This window comes from Chelonia mydas, chromosome 4 (assembly GCF_015237465.2).
Source record: "Chelonia mydas isolate rCheMyd1 chromosome 4, rCheMyd1.pri.v2, whole genome shotgun sequence".
Classification (NCBI taxonomy): Eukaryota; Metazoa; Chordata; order Testudines; family Cheloniidae; genus Chelonia; species Chelonia mydas.
In genome coordinates, this window is record NC_057852.1 from 21,579,899 (window position 1) to 21,600,210 (window position 20,312).

The following is a 20,312-nucleotide window of genomic DNA, read 5'->3' on the forward strand; positions in this document are numbered from 1 at the left end:
TAAAGAGATGGTGAATGTTAACAAATATAAATTGAAAATTCCTGACTGTCTTCTGCTTCATGTTTAAATAAAAAACAAAAAACCCAACAAGCCTGTAGGGAGGTTTCTTAAAAAGGCATGCTTCAATATTTTCCCCCCTTCAAAATAGTTCTAATATTGGTAGTCCAACACTGGAATAACTCTGCAGTAAAACCAGCGTGCGCAAATAATGGAGCAGGATTGGAAATTTGGTTCTCCCTCAATGAATTTTCCTCTGATTTCTAGTATGAGTGTTTTGATAGAAGGGATATTTCTAAAAATAAAAGTAGATTGATTTTCTGTATCTTCAGTATTAAGTGCTGTGAGATTTGAATACACTTTGAGTGTGAGGGGTTGGAACATTGCTCATTCATTAGTAGTTGTCTGTCTTGTTTTTACATCTATTTCTCTTTTTTTAACAGCTCTTCAAATTTGTCAGCTTCAACAGAACAATGAGCCAGTTATCCACCACCATGTCTCGCTGTGCCAAAGATGTCATTGGCTTTGCTATTATGTTTTTCATTATTTTCTTAGCATATGCTCAGCTGGCTTATCTTGTGTTTGGCACTCAAGTTGATGACTTCAGTACTTTCCAGGAGTGTGTGTGAGTATAATAATAAAAAACAGTTCTTCGGTACATCAACAAATGATCTCCGCTACCTCATTGAAGACAGAAGGTTTTATTATAGATCCCAGATAAATATAAAAGTTCTAGAGAGCTGACTGTTTTTGTAGGTATATGGGATTTCTGTTACACTTTTTAGAAACTGTTTCAGTATACTTTGTTGAGGAAAAAAAAATAGTCACTCTACAATACTAAATATGACAGTTACACATAATAAACTAAATCATTTTTCTAAAAACTTCAAGTATGTCCTGACAAAAATTATATTAAACCTAAAGACTTCTACTTCTTTCTTAACATTTGAAGAGATGGGCAACTCTTTCAAATAGATGGAAGTCATAGGGTTTTGAGAATGTATCACTGACTGTTACGTTACTTTACATTGCAGTAGTGATCTACATTTAGTTACTGAGTGATTGCATAGTACCCTAAAAACTGCAGAACATCCCGTTAACTACGTGTGACTAATTGCTTACTAGATGGTAACTATTCCAAGTTGTACAGCATAATGGTGATTTTAAAAAGTCTTATAATGTGTAAAGAGAGGTTGGATTTAGTTCAGTTAGGTTCTACTCCACTGTGACCGTGAGGACATTAGTGATGGGCATGAAAATTTAATTAGCACAGTAACTGACTAACATTCAAAAAAATATAGTTCTCCCTACCACACTTCCTCTCCCCTCCATCCCACTCCATAATGAAAATGCTTAGCTCAAAATAGAATGAAATGTCACAAATTTGCTGCCAGAATTCAAAAATGTTTTAACAGCTGGACATGTTTTTGTTTTGTTTTTAAAGCTTTACTCAGTTCCGCATCATTTTGGGAGACTTTAACTTTACAGAGGTTGAAGAAGCTAACAGAGTTTTGGGACCAATTTATTTCACTACATTTGTGTTCTTTATGTTCTTCATTCTTTTGGTATGTAAGCCTTTGTTTATGGAGGGGGACAGGTGTTTTCAGTTACTTTCATCTTTACATCTCTGACTCCTATTATTTTTGGGTGACAGTAAGCTTATAACACAACTGGAAATTTACCCTTTAACAGATGCCCGTCTCTACACTCTTATTTGTCTTTTTCAAAATAAAGTTGCATTGCATTTCCTTGCCCCCCCGCCACAGCCTTTCAAATGTTTTCCTGATACAAGAATATTTTTTCTTCTGAAATCTAACCAGTGACTTGCTATATAAGCTCTTCACAAGTAGATCAACAGCATTATGGTGAGGAACTGTAGTACTCCACTGTACATGCTGCATCTTTATTTATAAACAGTGCTCATGTTTGGGGCTGGATGTTGCTGTAATCTGACGAAGCAATTGAAATGTTAGACTACCATTAAGCAAGTCTGTTCACTACCAGTTATCACTGGTACTGAATACGTATCATGTTATTTTAATGAATTAAGGGGTTGGGAGTGGAAGAAAAACACTCTTACGCCCCCACAAAACATTTTTCATTGTTAGATGCAATATTCTTGAGATTAGAACCGTTCACAACCTCTTGAAAGTTGTTTTGACTCTGTGGTGCAATTGCTGGTGGTCTGACAGGCAAATTTTTGCAAGATTGGAGCAATTTGCAGAGTCATTGAAGGCATTCATTTTGGTGGTGGTATGTCCACCTTGAAAATAAGCTTGTCCACAAGTCAGTGTCTTTCTAATCTCCTCTTCCAACTGCTGGATGTGTCCAACAACACTATATTTGTTAAAATATTTTAAAACATTTATGCAGCAGTGGTATACTTTCTTGAATAAGATATAGAGAAAAGATGGTACCTAACTTGTTTTGACCGGGGTGTTAATGATTTTAGAGCAAATTGGGGCTCTTGTGTAGCAACCTAGCCCTGAGAAGGAAAATCTACAAGGCTAGTGTGGAGAGAGAGCAGAGGTAAAAATTTTCAAAGGGACTTAGGAGCCAAAGTCACCTTGATTTTTTTTGTCTTTCAGTGAAAATTAAGCTGCTAAATGCCAGTCACTTTTGAAAATGGGACTTAAGTGATTTAGGGACTTCAGTGCTTTTGAAAATTCTATTCCAGCTTTTTTAAAAAAAACTATCTTTTAATAGGAGTAGTAACTTTCCCTTGGCATGCTTCATCCACAGACCAATCACATTGGGTGATGAGAGCAATTTCGAAGACCATTCCCACTACCTTTATATACTTCTCCATTAATTACTACTGCTTTCAAATACCATCACTAAGGCTGCGATTTAGTCACGGATTCCATGACTTCCAAAGACCTCTGTGACTTCAGCCAGCCTTTGCTGGGAACTGCAGGGTCCCCTGCCAGCCGTGACTTTTACTAAAACTATCCGTGACACAATCTTAGCCTTAACCATCACCCTAATGATACCACCAATATGGAGTGGAAATCTCAAAGTTATTCCCAAATCTGGAGCTCCCACATGGTGATTTGGTATACTGCTGATAACCTATTAGGACACCATTTTTCTGACATTGATTCTGTGGTTAATTAAAGTACTATTGTCTGAAACAACCTTCTACATTATTTCATGCTGTCTCTTATCTAATATAGTGTTTGGATGTTACCTTGTTTGTGTGTGATAAGTGTTGAGTGCATCTATTCTGTTATAATTATGAGATTAAGAAGTTTGTTAAAAATTTAACTGGTCCAAGGAAGAGTGAGCTAGCAAACGCAACATGGCACACTTGAACTTAGGAGGGACGTTAAGCAGGTTTGAAATCCGTTGTGAAACATCTCAGAAAGTTAAGCAAATGGAGGATGGTATTTTACAGGAGGAAAAAACCCTTTTAATTAGAGTAAGTCACAGCATCACTGATGGATGTGGCCTACTTCTTTTGTTATGTTAAGTAGTAGAGTGAGCCTCTTACTTCGTGGCTGCTATCTTGTTATAATGTTACAGCCTGTCAGGGAACTTGCAGTACTACACCATATTTTGTGTGTTCATTCCCATTTTCGGGTATTGTCAGAAGGATTGAATGGAATTGTGTTGAGAGCTCCTGTAGAGCATTGTGATACAAAACTAGGAAAGATGCATCAAAAACAGCAGCATTCTTAAATCTTGCTGTTGTGAATTGAAGGCAAAATGAGCATAAGTCAAGGATGGGGCTCCAGCCTTTCTTTTTAATTGTCCTGGCCTTTGGCTGTGGTGCACAGTGATATATGGATGTACATTTTTAAAATTTCCTTCCAGAGAAAATGTACTGAAAACATAGATGCTTTTTGCATGGGAATGCAACGCTTATTTCAGAGTAGTCCTAGGAATGCCTATCATGTAGACTTGTGCAAAGACACTTATTGGGCATAAATGTGCCTTATTGGTATTTTGATACATATATTTACTCTTTTTGGTATGGCTTCTTTCAAGTAGTTAGTGTATGTCTGGCAAATTAAATATTTGACACATGTAGCAGTTTGAAATGGTTGACTTTTAATTCCTGATATCATTTATATAGCAATTAAATTCTTATCAAATTTCATATTCAGGAAATTTATATGTGCACAGTAGTGGATAGTTTTTTAGACCTGCTCTATACTAAAAATACAACTGTGTTTGTAATCAGGTAGTTACACTGTCATCTGACCTGGTTAAAACAGAACAGTTGTGTCCACACACAAGCTTTTAGCATAATACAGCTATGTTTGTAGTGCATATGTCATGCAGTCTAAATTCATGTATAATGGCCTGCTGGGAAAATCTGGGCAGCTGTTTGAAACCATCTCAGCAGGGGATAGTTGGGACAGGAGGGCATGTAACGCAGAAGAGAACTAGCATCTCGTGGGACATTACCCTCTGAGATGTCGTACCACAGCAAAGAATGGTCAAGCAAGTGACATGGGCAGGATTGGGGTCCCATTAACAGTACAACAAAAGTGTGACAAACTGTAACAGGAAGATATGAGTGCCTAGATAGTGTTCTACCTTGCCAGCAGCCTATTAACTGCCACAACTATTGGAATAATAATTAGTAATCAATTAACCATGTTGTTCATTGGTTACATTCAGTTAAATATTGTTGTGGGTGCAGAACCTTACCTTTCAATATCTTGGCTGTTTAATATTACTTTCTAACTGAGGTCACCCCTCCCTTTTTAAAAAAAAAAAAGTAAATCCATAGACTGGACTTCGTAGGGTATTTGTGAGATTGCTACAACAATGGTGGTGTAGTAATAGTAATGGTCAGGTATACTGTCAAATTCTAGAATTGTATTTTTTAAGCTGAATTTTTAATTTGACTTTTTAAACAGAACATGTTTTTGGCCATTATCAATGATACTTATTCAGAGGTCAAATCCGATATGGCCCAGCAGAAGGCGGAAATGGAACTGTCCGATCTTATCAAAAAGGTAAAACAGTTTTGTTACAAATACTGACTTCGTATTGGCCAGATTCCAGACTCATTTCTGCCTGGTTTACTGTATAAAATACTAAACTGCTGTATGGGCAACACTGAGTCAAACCAATCTACTGCTGAATAAAGCAAAAAACCCAGTGGGCAGTAAAGGCAAGTCAGTCAGAATTAAGTACAAATTTAAAATGAATTATGTAACTTCATGTTGGTTTCTAGTAACCTGGGACTTGGAACACTGAATCCAATCTCCTTGAATGTGATATACTGGAGTAGCTGAATCGGCATTGATAAAGATTTCTGATGTGGAATTGGATTAGACTAAACCTCTAAATCTGCCAGGGTTTAATTTGCTTACTTTATTCTATTTCTAATTATTTTGAATTCTGACTTGCAGAACCTTTCACTGCACAACCATACATGCAGGGTATCACACATTCATATGTACAGTAAAAGCTGTTTTATCCTGCACTTCATCAACCGGAAAGCTCTATAAACCAGCATTTCTGATCTTCAGTGAAATTCCAGTTTATAGTCCGGTTGGCGTGGGGCTGGCAGGGGGTTAGGGCGTGGCGGGGGTTGAGCCGCTCCTAGACCACGGCACGGTAGGTGGCTCAGCCAATGGGAGCTGTGGAGCTAACCCTCAGAGCCAGGTGGGGGCAGCGTGCTCGGAGCCACCGGCCGCGCCTCCGCCTAAGAGCACCCAGGACAGGTCACTGCTTGCGGGGAGCTGCCTTAGGTGACCCCTTCCCCTCCCCCACCCCCACCCCGGATCCAGCACCCCACACACTCTCCTGTGCCCCAACCTGCTGCCGTGAGCCCCCTGCTACACCAGGCTCCCTCCCAGAGCCTGCGCCCCAACCTCCAGCCCCGCTCCCACACCCAAACTCCCTCCCTCTTAATTAACCGGAATTTTTCACTTACCGGCACCCCTCATTTCCCCAACATGCCGGATAAAACAGCTTTTACTCTATATTGGGAGTTGCTGATTGCAGCCACTGTTTAGGCTCCTAAAGTTAGGTACCTACTTGTGTGTGTGTGCGCGCGCGCGTGAATACGTAGAGAGAGATTTATATCTAGACCAAGGTTTGTTTATTTGTGTCCTATATAGAAAATGGCTAAATTTGTAGCCAACATACTTCAAAGTTTTGAATGTGGTTATTGAAGTAGAGGAGAAAACTAAGTGTTGTGTTGTTGTTGGAATGAAGTGGTACAAAATTGCATCCCCAGAATTTGTTTCAAAATTAGATAGTGATTTACAAAATGAATAAACTAAATATGTTGTTTTGCACCCAGAACTACTGGCAGGAATTTTCAAAGGTGCCTAACATAGTTAAAAGCTCAACTCCCATTGACTTCAGTGGGAGTTGGGCATCTGAATCCCTTAGGTCCTTTGGAATCCTAGCCACTGGTGCAAGTATGCCTACCATAATTCGTAGAAACAGGGAAATGAGATGAAAAAGATGTACTGGGTTATCTTGTCCATTCAGGGCCATGAGGGCCTGATGAAATACATCCTGAAATACTCAAGGAGTTGACTGAGCTGATACCTGAGCCATTAGCTATTTATCTTCTAAAAGTCATGGAAGACAGGAGAGATTCCGCAGGTGCCCATCTATAAAAAGTCAAATAAAGACAATCCGGGGAATTACAGACCAGTCAGCTTAACTTCAGTACCCGGAAAGATAATGGAACAAATAATTAAGCAATCAATTTGCAAACACCTAGAGGATAATAAGTAAACAGTCGGCATGGATTTGTCAAGAACAAATCATGTCAAATCAACCTAATAGCTTTCTTTGACAGTGTAACAAGCTGTGAATGGGGAGAAGCGGTAGATGTGATATATCTTGCCTTTAGTAAGCCTTTTGATACTGTCTTGCGTGACAAACTAGGGAAATGCAACCTAAATGCAACTACTATAAGGTGGGTGCATAACTGGTTGGGAAACCATTCCTAGAGAATAGTTATCAGTGATTCACAGTCAAGCTGGAAGGGCACATCGAGTGAGGCCCTCCAGGGATCAGTTCTGGGTCCGGTTCTGTTCAATATCTTCATCAATGATTTCAGATAATGGCAGAGAGAGAACACTTATAAAGTTTGTGGATGATACAAGCTGGGAGGGGTTGCAAGTGCTTTGGAGGATAGGATTAAAATTCAAAATGATCTGGACAAACTGGAGAAATGGTCTGAAGTAAATAGGATGAAATTAAATAATGGCAAATGCAAAATACTCCATTTAGGAAGGAACAATCAGTTGCACACATACAAAATGGGAAATGACTGCCTAGGAAGGAGTACTGCAGAAAAGGATCTGGGGGTCATACTGGATCACAAGCTAAGTATGAGTCAACAGTGTAACACTATTGCAAAAAAAAAAAAAAAAAGGCAAACATTCTGGGATGTATTAGCAGGAGCGCTGTAAGCAAGACACAAGTAATTCTTCTGCTCTACTTCGCACTGATTAGGCCTCAGCTGGAGTATTGTGTCCCATTTGGGGCACCACGTTTCAGGAAAGATGTGGACAAATTGGAGAAAGTCCAGAGAAGAGGAACAAAAATGATTAAAGGTCTAGAAAATATGACCTATGAGGGAAGATTGAAAAAATTGGGTTTGTTTAGTCTAGAGAAGAGAAGGCTGAGAGGGACATGATCGTTTTCAAGTACATCAAAGGTTGTTAAAAGGAGGAAGGGAGGATGATTGTTCTCGTTAACCTCTGATAGGACAAGAAGCAATGGGCTTAAATTGCAGCAAGGGAGGTTTAGATTGAAAAACTTCCTGTCAGGGAAGTTAAGCACTGAGCTAAATAGCCTAGGGAGGTTGTGGAATCTCTGTCATTGGAGATTTTTAAGAGTGGGTTAGACAAACACCTGTCAGGGATGGTCTAGAACAGCAGTTCTCAAACTGTGGGTCACAACCCCAAAGAGGGTTGCCACCCCATTTTAATGGGGTTGCCTGGGCTGGCTTAGACTTGCCGAAGCCCAAGCCCCACCACCTGGGGCTGAAACTGAAGCCCAAGGACTTCAGGGCTCAAGTTACAGGCCCCCTTCTTGGGGCTGAAGCCCTTGGGCTTCGGCTTTGCCCTCCGCCCAGGGCGGTAAGACTTGGGCAGGTTCAGGCTTCGGTTCCCCTTCCTGGGTCATATAATTTTGTTATGGGATTGCGGTGCAATGAAGTTTGAGAAGTCCTGGTCTAGAAGATTATACTTAATCCTGCCATGAGTGCAGGGGATTGGACTAGATGATGTCTCGAGGTCCCTTCCACTCCTATGATTATATGATTCCTCCAGTGCTTGTCAGAAAATATTAAATGAGGTTTGGCTTCATTCAGGAATGCAGGCAATCTTCTTTACATGAAATAACAAGCAAAACAAAATTAAGTATGCCATTAGAAGTAAAGATTTTTATTTTCTCTCATTTTATTTTCTCTGATAGGGATACAATAAAGCCATGATTAAACTTAAATTGAAAAAAACTACTGTTGATGACATTTCAGAGAACTTGCAACAAGGTGGGGGCAAGTTAAACTTTGATGAACTACGACAGGATCTCAAGGGGTAAGGAAACCAGTATTTTGTATCTTAAACAATATTCCCAAGGGACTTGTGATGCAAAGCATCTGTCTGATTTCCTCAAGGCCTGCAGGGTGTGAGGCGGAGGGAAGTCCTTGTTAAGGTACATTAATGCAAATAAAAACAATATGTAGGAATGCTTCCATGTCTGGTGGGTTGCTAATAAAGCTTATACTTCCTTTTGTAGCGAACAGAAGGGTTTTTATGTAAATAATAGGGTGCTGGAAAATCTGCAGAGTTTCAGGAAAGTCCAAGGGCATTGCAGAAACAAACCTCCCAAAAAATGAGGGGTGCAGGAAGAGAGAAATAATGGCTAATGGTGTGAGCTGGAGTGAGGTAACTAACTTTTCTTGGCTAGTTGCATCGTACTACCTATAAGTTGGACCCTTCTGCTTCATGGTGTGTGAGGATCAGCGGAGAAGTTTTGGCACCATTATTGAAGAGGATTGGTAACAATTCATGGAGAGAAAGATGGTGGTTGCATTTAAGTAGGACCCTGCTCAAAAGGCTTACCAACTATTGCCCTCTTTCTAGCCTCCTCTTATTTTTGGAAGGCTTAGAAGTTGGCATTTGAGCAACTCAGTTGCATTTTTGATTCAATATGTGTTCTCCATTCTGACAAGGGGTTTTAGGCATATGTGTGTATGAAGGTGATATTAAAATCCATAGAGAACAATCTTTTCAGGGGTGGATGCAAGCTGATTTTTTTTTTTCAGATGTCTCAATAACCTTTGAGTGTGACTTGCCTGCAGGATTTCATGAGGATGGAAGGGGGTTGTCTCATAGTAGATGTGTTCCTCTCTCATTGACACCAAAGACAGGCAAATGAAGAACCTTTCCTCCATCAAGTGCTCTTCTAAATGGGGTCCTGTAAAGTTTCATTATGTCACCTATCCTGTTAAGCAGAATCTGGGAAAGTTCATGAAATGTTTTGGTCTGCAGAGCCACCTTTATACAGATGATAGTTAGGACTAGAGCTCCTGTTGATCATACAGAGATACTGCATTCTCTTTGTTTTCTCAGTGCTAGTCACAATTAGGGATGTGGGTAAGAGGAAACTGTCTTAAATGCAATCCAGTGAAGAGAGAGTGATGCTGTTAGGCAGGGAAAAAACCTCTAAAGCAATGGGCTGGGGCCAAGACTGTTGGTGATATGTACCCAAGCTTTGTCAGCATGATTAGTGGACTTGGATTTGTGATGGGCAAGCTTGTAGGCAACACTGAATTAAGCATGTTCTTTGGCTTTTAGAGAATTTGCTGTAGTTAAGACTTTTTTGTTTCTTCTCCGCAACATTTTTGGCAAAACATCAAAAAAAAAAAAAAAAAAAAAGGCGGGGGGTCCATTTTATCTTCTTTTCAGGAAGGGTCACACAGATGCAGAGATTGAAGCAATATTTACGAAGTATGACCAGGATGGGGACCAGGAATTGACAGAACATGAACATCAGCAAATGAGAGATGATCTAGAGAAAGAGAGGGTAAGTCGTGCTTTAGGGCAATTGGAAGACCTTGAACACCATCAGTGGGGTCCTTGGAGTTCCTAAGCACCAATTCTCATTTGCATTAGTTTTAGACTTACTAATCTGTTATGTTTAACATTCACTCCCAACAAAACTATAAAAGGGTGAGAGGTAGCTCAGTGAATGAGGTCATGCAGCCTTGACCTTCAGCACACAGGTGAGAGTCTATGGATAACATGTTTGTTTTTCATGAAGGAGGATCTGGATCTGGACAGGAGCTCTCTACCACGTCCAATGAGTGGTCGAAGCTTTCCTCGCAGTCTGGATGACTCTGAAGAAGACGATGATGAGGACAGTGGACACAGCTCTAGAAGAAGAGGTAGCAGCTCTAGTGGGGTTTCATATGAAGAGTTCCAAGTGTAAGTGCAAGCAGTGCTGCAGTGTGTGGGGTTGTTTTTTTTTAAATATATATTTCTGGATATAAACCAAATGAAATCTAAGAAATGTGTTACAAAGCTAACTGTAAATAGCTGTTTATCACTTGAAATCTGTTCTCTGCATTTTAAGTTGTTAGAGGATCCTGGATGAAAATGGAAACAAAAGAAATAGTAGCTCCCAGATTTAAATAAATAAGCAACTAAAAAAAAAAAATGGTTCACAATGAAGGTCACTTACCTGTAACTGAGGATCTTCAGGATGGACTCTGCATATTCAGTGCAGCACCGATTGGCACAGCCCAAAAGTAGGAATATGCAAAGAACAATCAAAGAAATATGGATTTTTCCTACTTTAATTTGGTTGGTGTCTAATGAGGGCATGTCTGTATGGCAATTTAGTGTGCAGCAAGCCCTGCCATGATTCTACAGTGCATTAACTGGCATCCAGTTAATGTACAGGACGCTGTGCATTGTAGATTCACATCCTGGCTTGCCACACACTAAATCGTTGTGTAGATAAGCCCTGAGTCTCTTTGGTGTAATTACAGTAAGAATGAGCCATATCATACCAGAGTCCAAGTTAACACCTCTGCTCTCAGGTGTTTGTGGAAGAATTTCATCCATGCCCATACAATGGCTGACAACCTGAAAGAAACATTGTCAATGTTAGAGTAATTCTAAAAGTCTACTCTGCTGTTCTTTCATCAGACAAAAATCGAGGTTATTGTACATTCAAATAGAATTAAAGGATTGGCAGGAATTGGTATTACTTATGTTTGTATATTTGGCTGAAATGGTCTCTCTCTGTAGGCCCCAGTCACAGCAAGGATGAATGAAGTGGATATGACTTAGGGTAGCTAGAACCTGATTGACCATCTTCCTTGTTCAGTAGTAACTGTGTGTAATGATCCCAAACTGTACTACCAGTTAATATGTCTGCAATCAAATGCCTGTGTGTCAGATGTATTTTCTTTATCCCCATATAGGATGTAGAACATATCAGTTATTTTGCTTGGGATGGGATTAACTCCATTAGACATATTACAGCAAAATTAACACTTGCTTTCTAAATCCCCTTCACTTGTAAACATTCTTGCATCCGATGAAGTGAGCTGTAGCTCCCGAAAGCTTATGCTCAAATTTGTTAGTCTTGAAGGTGCCACAAGTCCTCCTTTTTTTTTAAAACATTCCGTTAACTTTAAGGTTGTCTGCTATGTTCACTAGTTTTTATATGAAACTTGTTTGACAGGAAGGGTGGGTGAGTAGTTAGGTAACTAGGTCTAGGGATAAATAAATAAACCTAGATGCTGTATTTCTGTAGACCACATAGGCTTCATAATCAGTAGCTCTTAAATCATCATCAAAGATGAAAATTATCTTAGAAAATGATTGTATTTTTTTTACACACACACACACACACACACACACACACACACACACACACACACACACACACACACACACACACACACACACACACACAAATAAAGCGTTATGCAAGCCTGTAAACACCTAGCTCAGTTAGAGTACATACAGACCAGAATATGGAACCCTTCGTTCGCCATGGGAATGCATGTCTCTCTTAAGAAGTACCAACGGTTCTACTTATTTTTTTCTTCTCTCTCAAAGTGTTGCAGAACTGAGTGTGTTCTAGTGACAGTTTGCTGGGATTCATTTCTGGGCCAAAAATCTTCCACCCAGGATGCTATGGAAGTAGCGCTCTCTTCTCTGTGGAAAGCGGAGTGCCTCTTGTACAATCTGTAGCAAACCCCACAAGTGGTACTGACCAGCTCTTGGATGAGCCCCACCCGGCCTGCCATTCCTGTACAGTTTATATGACAGGATATCCCCCAAAGAGAAGGAAATCAGAGGAAATAATTTAGGAGTTTTACACTTGCTATTGCCCTTCTCCCTTGCTGAGAAAATTACAAATTATTCCATTGTCATTTTGGTTTGCAGGGTTAATAAAAACGGTACAAATGTCATCTGATGAACTTTCCACTTCCTACACGTCGATTAGCTAAAATCAAATTAATAACTTGAAAATGTCAGTAACATAAAAATTAGCAAATATCTGTTGCCTTCAGGTTGGTGAGACGAGTGGATCGCATGGAACATTCCATAGGCAGTATTGTTTCCAAAATTGATGCTGTTATTGTAAAGCTTGAGGCAATGGAGCGGGCCAAACTAAAAAGGAGAGATGTGTTGGGAAGACTGCTGGATGGAGTTACAGAGGTAGGAAACCCCCAGTCTGACTTGAGCAGTCAGTTGACTGCTCATCAACTAAAGAGCTGTTTTCCATGTAAGATGATGAGCTCATTTGTTTCTACTTTGCTTTTCTACTACTTCACACATAGGATTGTGATAACTGAGGTAGACACCTTAGCAATGTTAAGCTGGTGACTATCAGACTCCATTTTGGGTTTATTTACAAGCACTTGATCAAAGTCCAGCCAGTGACTAGTTATCATAGTGAATTAACACATCCCTGTGTGAAAGCTCTGTCATACCATGGTAATGGGCACAGTATAAAAACTTCTTGTTGCTATTCTGCAGCTGCTACAACAGTACCTTTACCTCTTGTTCAGAAGATACAGTGCTGGGTTTAGTCCAAAGCCATACTATGGTATGAATTCATCTGAGATGTCTTTTAGAATATTTTATACCTTCTTCCAGATTTTGTTCACAATCAAATCTGGAAGATTATACTGTGAGTTTGTCTTTCTTTGTATTTAGGATGAAAGACTGGGACGTGACAATGAAATCCACAGGGAACAAATGGAGAGGTTAGTACGAGAGGAACTGGAGCGTTGGGAATCGGATGACACAGCTTCCCAAATGAGCCACCGCTTGGGAACACCACTTGGACTGAATAGCCAGCCTCGTTCTAGGAATTCCCGTCCATCCTCCTCTCAGTCAATAGAAGGCATTGATGGAAGTGGAGGAGGGAATGGCGGGAGCAACATCCATGTGTAATATTATTTGTCAATGGGTTGTTTTAAAATTTCAGTCCTGTATTATAACAGCAAATACGCTATTTACTATTTGTTTTCCAAAAACAGTGATGAATGTTAAAGCTACCAGTGTCCCCACCTGGGGATTGATCAGTAGGCCATAGGGACATCTAATCTACAACCACTGTGTCAGCAGCTGACAGATGTAGAGTTGGCATTACCTACCTACCCCACTAAATAGGGTGATATTCCCATTGCTACCTACACTGGCTTTAGGATCATAATCCACCAGTAGCATTGCTTAAAGTGGCTGCACTTATAGGATCTGTGCCCAGAGGATTTTACAGTTTCCCTGTCTTCATTCAGTAAATGCAGCTGTTTTTTTTTCTAAGTACTCCCACCTTAAAGCTTAATGCTTGCTATGCAGCAGGAGCTCATTTTGGTTATGTAAAATAGGACTGTAAGAATCTACTTTCCCATTATGTAATGTTGGAAATTAGTTTCAAAGTTGTTGAAGTAAGTCTCTTCTAAAAGTTTGGATTAATAGTTAGCCAAAAATGCATTTAACTTCTCAACTCAAATGCTTAGATTTCCAGTGCTTTATAATGGGAAATATTATTCTTAAATTCCTATTCTAAAATATATTAATAAGGTGACTTCCTATATAGTTATTCCCGTTAATTATATTTGACACCACTTACAAACAAGTAACACAATCTCTTTCTTCTTCTGGAGTTTTCCTTTAGTGTGCTAAGATTTTTTTGAATTAATTTTAAAGTAACATTCCCTATGTATCAGTGCACTAGAGCCTTTTTTCTCTGACAGAAGGTCGTGTTTAGTTCATTTTTATTATGAAGTAGAAGCATATGCAAGTGACATCGTACTTTTAGTGTTTTAAAAGTAGTTCTTTGGGAACTTCTTTACACATGAGAGACAAGGTGGGTATGGTAATATCTTTTATTGGATCAATTTCTGTTTACACTTAACTAATGTGATCACTGTTGTCTTTGTGTCTGTCCATAGCTGGCTTTTAGGGTCAAATTTCCAAATAGGAAGTTCTCTGAGCTCCGTGTCCAAAACTGAACCTACCCTTTCTACAATTACATGCAGAAATTAGGTAAACATTAGATAAGTTGTGAAAAACATCAGTGAACCTTGGGGGAAGCAGGGGTAGAGAGAAACTGACATTTTGAACGTTTCTGACTAGCTCTAGCAAGTATTCATTCCAATTCAAAGGCAGGGGCCTAATTAGCTTCTTATGTATGCACTTACCTGACCTGCATGAGCAATTGGAGGTATATTTCTGCATGTACACTTTTTTCTGTAGGGAACTTCACTGCAACTTGAAATTGTAGTCTTTATGATAACCAGCACTTTTTAGTACAAGACTTGTTGGATTTGAGATTGCGGTAGAGCTTTGAAGCAGCAACAGCACTGACAGTGATTTGAGTTTGCTATACAGAAAATTAGAGGCAAATATGTACAATTTTTGATAGTAGTATATATTTAGATGACAGTTGCCTTAAGACTTATTGTAGGTTTAAAGGGGAATGGAAAACTTAATATTCAGATGAAGTACACAGTATTCTAAGTGCATAGATTTGTAGGATGTAAGAAGGAAAATGTCCATGCCAAAGGATAAGAAGCCTTTTTATTGATGCTGGTGGCTTTCATGTTGTGCCTATTATAGGAATTGCTTCCTGTAATTAACCTTAAGAACCTTATATTCTTGTGTTAGTATTTTTTGTTTGGTATTGGATCAAATACACCTCCAAATATTGCAGAGTTTCCCCATATCTATATATACCAGCACTTGTTGTCCTGTTACGGTGTCATCCAAGACACATTCCATATGATCAAAGCACTTACCCTTGATAAAAACAAAACTGTTCATATGTTAAAGTTACAAGAAAGTGCATGTTCAGTCTTAGATGAAGGGACTTCTCCCCTATTGAGAGCTGAAATTTCCCAATAGACTATGGGTCAAGCTCCACCACTGCCAAGTGGACAAGAAATTAATCCAAATGAATTTACATCATAATAGTTAAGACTAAGATTTTATCACAGTTATTTTTAGCAAAAGGCAGGGACAGGTCACTGGCAATAAACAAAAATTCACTGAAGCCTGTGACTTGTCCCTGACGTTTACTAAAAATAACTGACAAAATGGGGCTGATGGGGGGATGAAAGCCTGAGCCCTGCTGTAGCAGGGGTCTAGCACCTGCTGCCATTGTGGCTCACAGCTCTGGGGTCCCCCTGCTGCCTGCAGAAGCTGGAAGCTGTGGGGGGGGGGGGGCCCTATGCCCACAGCGGCTCAGAGCACCAGCTTCCCTGACAGCTTCAGCCCTGCCCCCATGGGGCTGAAATGGAAAGTGTCATGGAGGTCTCTGAAAGTCATGGACTCCTGGACTTCTGTGACAGAATCTAAGCCTTAATAGTATACAAAACCTTCCGTTACATTACTGCATAGGAGGTATATTTCAAGGGGTCAGTTGGCTAATGGTTTGACATATGGTAAGATTGTTTTTGCAAGCTCTAAAAAATTAGCATTTGGTCTGTTGGGGCGTAGGAATACCAAAATGCCAGATACAGTATTTTATGTCATGTAGTTAAAGTTTAAACCCAATCATCTGACCAAACGATTTGGCTTCACAGGAAAGAGGTTGCTAGCGCTCAGTTAAAGTGATCTTTTGTTATAAAGACAAGACATGTTGGATGTTGCTGCAATATCATGCTGCAGAACTAAGGAAATTTGCATTTGTGAAGCTGTGCCTTTTCAAGACACTACAGCTATCATTGTGGCTTTAAATGTGTCCTAAAATTGTACCTTTTCTAAACTAATATCGAACAAAGCTTTTCTTTTATTAGTATGTTAATTATGAAAACCAAAATGTTTGCATTCATAGCTATATTTGTTCATCTGTATATTTGTAACGTGTCGTTACTGAATAACAAACTTCATTTTGAAGTGCAGTAAGCTTTCATGGGCTACCCATGTGTGTTGACAATTTGTCATGCAATAAGTACATGGCAACTAGACAAATGTGTTTATACATTTTTTATTATGGTTTCATTTTAAGTTTAGATTCTCCTGCAACTGTTACATAGAAGAAACCCTTTACCCTCGATACAAAGTAAATGTAAAGTTTTTGCATTAACATTTGGTCTTATTAGGAAGCTGTTAATTATGCAAGTCTTCCACAGTTATCAAAGATTTATTGGTCTATAATACTGAGCACTTTACTTCCTAATAAAGATTTTACATATGAAAACCACTGTGTATGAGAATTATGGACAAAAATGGGCTGCATTTAAATCCGTCTCCGTATGGTGAGTGTCCTGTATTTGACATGTTGCTTCTCCCTTCCCGCTTCTTCCCATCGCCCTGTACTGTTTTAAAAATTAAAAAAAAAAAAAATACAGCTGCAGGACCACACTGATGCTCCTGTTTGGTGGAACCCAAAGGAAACTGAAGGCCTAGTCAGTTTCACTTACTGCCCTGCCTTGCTGCATGAAGGAGAAGCCTCTGCTAATTAAATAAGAAAACTAAATTCTCATCCAACTTCACTTTATATAGTTTTTAAACTATATATTTACATTTCTAGGTAAACCTGTTCAGATATTTTTTTCAAGTGCTTTCTTCAGCTAGCTGTCTGCCACGATCAATAATGCACACTAAGCCTTTGTCACCTTAGGATGTCAAAGATGCTTCTCTGTTTACATCTCCCTTACTGCTGATCTGGGGCTTCTACAGCATTCTGTGGTCCCTGGAAATCCCAGGCCTAAATTATAAGCTGAGAACAATCCTCTGCTGTCTTCATGCACATGAGACCTTTGTAAAAGATATAGCTCAGTAGCAAGCAGTATTAGTAAAAACTGAACACAGTTATCAAAATCAGTTATCAAAATCTTTAATCTTTGAAAATGTTAAACATTTTTAGTCCATTCACTATCAAACACTATTGCATTGTGTTATACTAGATGCTTGTTAACTCATCTGAATTATGAGAACTTCTTCAGGAAGCGCAGTTTCAAATATGCAATTGTAAGGAAGATGAGTGTCATGCATAGAAGAGCCACATAATTCCTCCACATGCCCCAAGCAGACACTTCAATGCCTTGCATTTTCAAATATTCTTCTCCAGTGCAGCTAGTCAATACAAATTAAAGTTTAAGAAGTTAACCCTTTGTAAAGATCTGTAACTGAATATTTAATTTCCCTGTTTTCATAATTTTGCTGAAAAATGCTTTGGTCCAATGCAAACAAACAGAATGGTGACTGAGGATAGATTAACCTGTGTTAGGGGGAAAAAAAGATTCAAACCTCAACTCTAATACTAAATTTGAACCTTTGCTATTCAGTGCGCATCAGCCTGCGTAAATACTTACTCTACTCTGAAGAGGCCTTGGACCTGTAATACTTTTTAGGGCCTCAAGCTAGCAAATTTTGCAAGTTACCATGTTGCATACTGTGGAGAAGAAAAATCTGAATTTAAAAGTCTTTGTAAAAAAATTTGAAGAGAATAACTGAGCAGAACCTAGCAGAGAGTACCAGGGCCAAGGAAAATTCTCTTCCCTTCAATATTCTTTGGTAATAAACTGAGAACTTCTTCAAAGTGCAATTTTAGATATGCAATAAGAAATTAATATTACAAATATAAGGCACACATTAAAAATAGTCTGTTGGGTCCTTTTCTACACAGGAAAACTTGCCATGTCCTGAAATGGTTTTCAAAAACAGATCTTAAACTGCTCCAGGATCACTACCTGTTCTCTCAAACGCTTTCTTTAAAAATTGTCCCCTCTACCTTCTCTAGCACTTTCAATAGTTTAAAATGTCTAAAATGACTTATCTGAAATGAACAGCAAATATTTGAAAACCAGAGACTGCTCCAGAAGCTAAGTATTCAGTTATAAAGCATAGACCCTCTAGCAGCTGAGGCACCAGGAAAACAACAAAAAAATCTCATTCAGATTTGTAGTTTAGTGAACTTGGGCTCCTTGCAAGAACTTGTTTATAACAACTGCATACTTACATTGTAAAAGGACTAGAAGTGATGCAACTTACATTGACCCCAGTCACATTGGCATTCTGGCAAAAGTTTAGACCTGTAAATTCATTAATTTGCAAAGCCTTTAAAGATAAAAACAAAAATAGGTAGTCAAGGGGGAGCCACTAAGCAGGTTTAATGAGTTACTACATACTAAACAAACCAACAGAAGTTTCCTTTAAAATGTATATCAAAATTGTAAGCCAAGATCTGAAAAACTGTCTGGAATCAAAGCTTTTTTTCCTAGAGTGTTGAAGAAATCCTTCCAATGAAAACAGTTTCGTCTAATTTTCAGATAATCACATTTAAAGTATTGGTAAAATACTGTGAAAATATCCCCCTTTGTGACGTAAGTGCACACATTGTCTTTGCCATAGGCACAGGGCCTGCTGCTGCACAGACTGCTATTAGGAGACCTGCATGATGGAAATTCATTGAAACAGAGCAAAAATGACTCTTTGAACTAAAATAATACTACTGGCTCATTTCTCTTATGCTATAAGCCACAATATCTATTCCTTTCAGCTTTTTCGATTATTTTATTTTATATGACAGGCCTCTGAGGCATGCCACTTTTTTTTTCTCCCTACCAGCCCCAAAACACTGATCAGATTGACTGTGTATTCTCTACTAAATTTCATAATTATAATGCCAGAAGGAACCATTGTGATCATCTAGTCTGACCACCTAAATACTCCGGTCACAGAAGTTCCCTAAATTAATTCTTGTTTGAACTAGACAAACAAGATTATGTTTCCAGCATAATGCACAGAAAATGTAGCACTCACTGTCAGGCCGTAGCGAGGGATGCTGAAATAGTTCAACCAGACAAGCCAAGATTCGATGCTTGTGAGATTTACCAGCAAGCCAGAGAAAATCTACAAACAGTAAAGAAACAGTCAAAAGTATGTCATGGGAATTTTGCAGTCCTGAGTCACTTTAGATTTTGACACACTTAAGGGCTTGTGTGCACTTGAAACATCCTTCCCTCCCTTGCACCCCCCCCCCCCCAAGGCAGCAGCTAGGTCAACGGAAGAATTCTTCTGTTGGTACTGTCTACGAAGGCACTTAAATCATCTTAACTACATGGCTCTGGGGTTTGGATTTTTCATAGCCTGCATGCAACAACCTAAGTTTCTAGTGCAGACCAGGTCTTATTCAGTGTACAGAAATAATTCCCATTAATGTTAAATGTACACGTGCACGATGAGTATAAAATCCTAAATCAGAGCCTGATTCCGTAGGCCTTACCTGCTCTCTGTCAATAGGAATAGGATTAGGCCCTTTGTTACCCGAGATGTTTAGTTGTTCCATGGTCTCAGACAGCAAGGGACGAAATGCAATGGAGTTGTATTTGAGGCAGAAGTTTACTTAGAATCTTTACAGGACAGTTTCTTTCTACCTGGAGCAATAGTGGCCTGTTGGGCCATCACTAGTTTCTTGGCAGGATTTTCACTCAGAAGCACAGGTCTTAAACCTCCTCCTAAAGCATATGAGTCCTAAGGAACATGAGCCTTTCTCTGGTCTCCAGCAGTAGGAAAGCCTGGAATCTCCCTCAAATCATAGTTGGAGCGTTCCTTTTCTAACCTTTGGCATCCTCAGATAGGAAGAACTCAAAAGAGGGGAAATACAGCAGTTCCTCAGCAACAATTCTCTGACATGACTTAATTATAGAACTAAAAGGCCTAAATCCTGGTCAAGAGAGGCAAGGGGTAAAAAATATAAACAAAGCTGTCAGAAATCACCACCACCCTGGAAAAGAAAAGCTCTGTAATCTGCTCTGGAAGAGCAGTCCAATAGATTATTCTCTTTATAGGTAAGAATAATCCATATCGGAGGGGGACAAAAACAATCACTGAGTTCAAGGACTT

General features: G+C 39.2%; 2 protein-coding genes across 3 annotated transcripts in view; one reads left to right on the forward strand and one right to left on the reverse strand.

Moving 5' to 3' along the window:
• The window catches only part of PKD2 (polycystin 2, transient receptor potential cation channel), a 42,661-nt gene extending 25,999 nt beyond the window's left edge, over nt 1-16,662 (forward strand). The window contains exons 8-16 of one of the 2 annotated variants that reach the window (XM_037896848.2): nt 441-622; nt 1,442-1,562; nt 4,869-4,967; nt 8,404-8,525; nt 9,900-10,017; nt 10,255-10,418; nt 12,524-12,671; nt 12,993-13,062; nt 13,173-13,314. In XM_037896848.2, the coding sequence (XP_037752776.1) occupies nt 441-622; nt 1,442-1,562; nt 4,869-4,967; nt 8,404-8,525; nt 9,900-10,017; nt 10,255-10,418; nt 12,524-12,671; nt 12,993-13,062; nt 13,173-13,177 (1,029 nt within the window). In that variant the 3' untranslated portion in view covers nt 13,178-13,314. Of the gene's footprint in view, nt 1-440; nt 623-1,441; nt 1,563-4,868; nt 4,968-8,403; nt 8,526-9,899; nt 10,018-10,254; nt 10,419-12,523; nt 12,672-12,992; nt 13,063-13,172 lie in introns of both variants that reach the window. The other variant, XM_037896847.2, reaches the window with a different exon arrangement.
• LOC102935257 (broad substrate specificity ATP-binding cassette transporter ABCG2-like) overlaps nt 15,929-20,312 on the reverse strand; it is a 34,224-nt gene continuing 29,840 nt past the window's right edge. The window contains exons 13-15 of the mRNA XM_007066641.3: nt 19,230-19,319; nt 18,427-18,524; nt 15,929-17,540 (exon numbers count right to left, since the gene is read on the reverse strand). Coding sequence (XP_007066703.2) covers nt 17,393-17,540; nt 18,427-18,524; nt 19,230-19,319 — 336 coding nt within the window. The 3' untranslated portion in view covers nt 15,929-17,392. The remainder of the gene's footprint in view (nt 17,541-18,426; nt 18,525-19,229; nt 19,320-20,312) is intronic.